The 4,574-nt window shown below is 36.6% G+C and overlaps 1 protein-coding gene across 2 annotated transcripts; it reads right to left on the reverse strand.

Moving 5' to 3' along the window:
- Positions 1-919: 919 nt before the first annotated feature.
- LOC106755714 (protein RICE SALT SENSITIVE 3) lies at positions 920-4,355 on the reverse strand. 2 transcript variants are annotated; one of them, XM_014637922.2, is made up of 7 exons: positions 3,821-4,355; positions 3,665-3,715; positions 3,058-3,186; positions 2,755-2,860; positions 2,524-2,565; positions 2,347-2,403; positions 920-1,800 (listed from the first exon to the last, which is right to left on the reverse strand). In XM_014637922.2, exons 1-7 carry the CDS (start codon positions 3,952-3,954, stop codon positions 1,123-1,125), a joined length of 1,197 nt encoding a protein of 398 aa, XP_014493408.1. In that variant the 5' UTR covers positions 3,955-4,355; the 3' UTR covers positions 920-1,122. The 2 variants fall into 2 exon arrangements, with proteins under 2 accessions (XP_014493408.1, XP_014493409.1); XM_014637923.2 differs by having other exon boundaries at positions 3,058-3,220; positions 3,821-3,912.
- Between the last annotated feature and the right edge of the window lie 219 nt (positions 4,356-4,574).

Here is a 4,574-nt window from a genome sequence, read left to right on the forward strand (position 1 = left end):
CAAATTACCATTAATCAGATTAAGGTAGAATTGAATTAAACTCACCAAGTCATTCTAGATCAAAGTCAAGTCATCTCAACTTAAATCCAACTTTAAAAGAGTTAGTCGTAGCCTAAATTAAACTAAATCAATCTAGATCCAAGTAAAATCGAGTTGACTTGACCCATATCATTTCCATCCAAGTTGAGTCAACACAAACTCAAGTCAAATCGAGTTGACTTAGTTCAATTTGAGTCAAGTTAAGATGAATCGGTTGAATCAACACAAACTCAAGTCAAACCGAGTTCACTTGGTTCAATTTGAGTCAAGTTAAGATGAATCCAATTTCAATTCAATTAAGTTGGGATATATCTAAGTTCATCCAATTTGGTTCAATTTGAGTCAAGTTAAGATGAATCTAGTTTCAATTCAATTGAGTTGGGATATATCTAAGTTCATCCAATTTGAGGTTGACCCACATTTAGTTGACTTGGGATGAGCCTTACCCCATTAGAATAAAACGCCTTGCTCCATTAAGACCAAAGCTAGCCCCAGTGATCAAGATCAAGTTAAATTGAAACCAAGTGAAACTAGATAAGTCCAAACTCAGGTTGAGCTGATAATCCAAACTCAGGTCGAGCAAAATCAATTAACTAGTAAATAAGTTAATTTATTAGTCAAACTATCAATAAAATAAAATAGTAAATACTAAAGATAAGTTTTTGTAGCAATTGTATAAGAAATAATAGCAGATCATATAAAGGAATAAAAAAATTAGAAAGCAAACACAATTCATTAAAATTAAAAAAGTAAAATTGTTTTTGAGTAAATTGGAATTGGTTGCCTAGTTTTTTTTTTATTATACTAACTATCCAAAATCTGTGTAAATTAAGTGGTACCTTAAAAGGATTGTCATCATATGAAGCTTGTGGATAGGATATGTACGCAAGAAAACATGAAAACTTCCATATCTAACCAAACTAATAGAAAGAAATTGTCATTAATCAAGTCTGACAGATATAAAAAAAAAAAAACACAGGATACAAAGTGAAGAAGCTTGAAACACGAAAATTAAGGAACACGATAACTATGCTAAATACAACTTCTCATCTTCATTTTCCAAACACAACTTACCTTATTAACTCACTCCAAAAAGGTCTCCATGACATCCTGGTACGTGCCACCTGAATTCCTATACTCTCCACTTGCTTGTTGATGATGGTGATCCATTGAAGTAGAGGATGAAGATGAAACCACTTTGGCAGGTAGAGTGAAGCACCTCTTGAACTTGTCCACTTTCCTTGTCCCTTCAGATTGGCCATCCAAGCTCAAGAACTCATTTGGGTTTGCCACACTAGCATTCTGCACTGCTGAGGTTGGATTTGCACTCTCTTGATTGAACAAGAGTTTAGCATCATCAGATCTTCCGGTGAGTACATTGAAGATAGATAATCCATTTGGCCACTTTATGTCATTCTCATGCTCCCTCATCATGTCTCCCATTCTCACATGCTCTGATGATGCATGAGGCATGAGGAACATCTGAGTTTCATCTTTGGCCTGTGGGAACCCCATTCTGGCTGCATGTTGAAAAGTTGGAGAGGGTAGCAATGAAGTAGCAGACCCAATTGGCCTCTGACCCCAGTTGAGGGATGGAGGGGGTGGCCTGATTGGAATGGTGGATGGTTTTGAAGGAAGGGAGGTAGAAGAGGAAGTGCTCCTAGTTGAAGAGAAGAGTTGTGAGAGGTAGAATCCTGATTGGTAGCCTAGAGATTCAAAAGTGTGTCTCATTCTTAGCACAAAATGAAGGTCTTCAGGAATCTGAGAATTGAATGAAAAATATATCAAACATTTGATATTCTGGTTTCTGCATAGAGATTCATATACTGAATGAAGAGAAACGTTATCAACACACCCTTTAACTCCTTTTGTTTTCAAAATAAGCTAGAACTGACAAAATTATGAGATCCATAGTTATCATGAGTCTCAACGAACTTCTGTTAATAAAGATTGCATTTTTAAATAGTGTTAATTAGGATAAATTATTGTATAATCTAGGACCACCACATTTATAGTCACAATCAATCTCCATGTAACAACACCTTTGCAAGGTTTTCAAATTCTGAGAAAAAGCTAATAAAACTCATTTACATATCATGTGAAGATTGGCTAGGACTACAGACACATGATGGTCCCATACCATGATAATGTCTTGTTAGCCAGAGAGACTGTTGATAACATTTCCCTCCTAATAAATAGCAATACATATGAATGCAGTAAAAGTAATGGTGGTAAATTTTAAATTATAACAAGTAAAAATGAGTCCAAGTAAAAAAGAAAAAAAGAGTTATACTCAAATTTACTCACAATCTTGCAAGAACCAAGCTGCAGAAGGCCATGCCCAGCTTGAATCACAGCGATTGTCTGGCAAAGGGAGAAACACAAAGATAAAAGTAAATGACATGATTGAAAGTAAAGTACATTGAAAAAATAAAAGCTTTCAGAGAGCAATAATAGCATGGAGTAAATTCATTCAGTCCACACCTGAATGCCTGACTCAAACTGTTCTATCCATTCAGGAGGTAGCTGCAATAAATAACATCAAACAGAGGAAGTTGAGACAATCAATCACCAAATAGCTACACATAACAAATACAAAAGGCTAAATTTAATGCTAACTTTGTTGCTATTGAAACTTGGGAGTGAAGAACTATAGTTTAAGGGAAAGGAAAACCAAACTGAAAGATGAGAATGTGAGAGGGATCAAATGCATACAGCATCAAAGGAGCTTTGCCAGTAGTTGGTCATATTAGGCTCACACTCCGTAGGCTCTTTGAAGACCCATTTGTGGCACTTATCAGATGTAACCTTTCCCATCAACCTGTTCCCAAAACCAAACAATACCTAATCAGAGTAAAGTGCAGAGAGGAAGTGTTGTCATTGCGTTAATATTCTGTAACTCCCTACAACATGGCACTGAAATACACAACACTTGAAAGAAAAAGTGAAACAGAAAATTGGGACAATGAAACTTAGGAACATAACAATAACATGAATAAACACCTACCCAGTACCCACCCTTCTCCATAATTATATAACTGAATCGACATTTTGCTGAAAGATTTCCTGATAGGATCCTCTCCATCAATCTCTTCCAAACAATCTGAAACCCTTCCTCGGCAAAACCCATCTTCCCACATCAACATCCTTCACCAAAATCAACAAACATCAAATCACCAACCTAGGCAATACCCAGAATCATAAATCAGTAAAAACACAATCTTTTCATAGGTTTTTGGATCCATACAAGATCATAGGTTAAAATGATAACTAGTTGGCATGGCATGTTAGTCTAAAATTGATTGAGTTGAACTATTAACTTTAAGTAAGTAGCTTTGGTCTCGGATAACAGATTCTGCACTGACCTTTAATACAAACATACTTTTACAATAAAAATAAAAACTTCAAAGCACAGACCACGTGACTTCAAATTCAATTTTACAAAAGTTTATCCAATCACAGAGGGGACCATTGTCGATTTTCAGAATCATCAAGACCCATCTGAGATTTTCATCTGTTCACATTAAAAAACCACTCTTTGATCCTGAGTTTACACAGAACTCGTTCAAGGTGAGCATTTCAAAGATGTATAATGGCTTTTACAGTTAAAGAAAATCACACTCACAAGCTGCCGTTATCATCCCCAACCTTGCACCCATTGCCACCTCTCACTCTTCTGCAACAAAAATGGCGATGACCCATTTGAGAAAACACCTCAATAAACAGCATTCAAATACAAAAACATAGAGAGAGACAGACAGACAGACAGAGAAGGACATACGGTCGAGGACGAATGGTCCAGAAGACAGAGTAAGTCCAATCTGAGTTGAGACACACAGTTCTGAGGGCCTCGTGAAGGGCCATCATCCCAACAGCTTCTTTGCTCCTATCTGTTGCTGTTCCTGAGCCCACCATCTCTATCTCTCTCTTTCTCTCACCACAAAACTTTTTTGTTCCCACACCTTTCACTTCACAGTTTCTGTATCCACTAGCACTGTCTGAAGCTCACTCTTTTTTCACTCTCTCGGCTATACCTCAGTGTCTGCTTTTTGTTTGTCCGAAACGAGGTTACTTTGGGAGGGAAAAGAGGGAGAGAGAGGAGTATCTTGCCATGAAAAACTGTGGGGACAGCTTTTAAGAGAGAGGAAAAAAGGGAGCATGCGATGGGGAAGAGGAAGAAAGAAGAGAGTTTACTGGGTTGTTCTTTGCTTGCTTCAAAATTCACGGTTTTACCCTTTCTTTCTTTCTTTGTTTTTCTCTGCCACCAAAATTCTTTCTTCCCCGGGTGCAAAGTCTGCAAGAGTTGGTGACTTGGGGTTTTTCTTCTGCTTCTGACTTTATTTTTGTACCTTTACCACTTGTCAAGGAGAGGGAATAATAACTTTTGCATGAGATTTCCATCCTTTATCAAACCCACCTCCTAAACTCAACAACTTACTTTCATTATGTAGCTTTTTTTAGGGAGAAAAATATTATTTAAGAAATTAATACAAATTAAATATTAAATATGCTTTTTAATCACCTAAATTTTCATA

This window comes from Vigna radiata, chromosome 2 (assembly GCF_000741045.1).
Source record: "Vigna radiata var. radiata cultivar VC1973A chromosome 2, Vradiata_ver6, whole genome shotgun sequence".
Taxonomy (NCBI): Eukaryota; Viridiplantae; Streptophyta; class Magnoliopsida; order Fabales; family Fabaceae; genus Vigna; species Vigna radiata.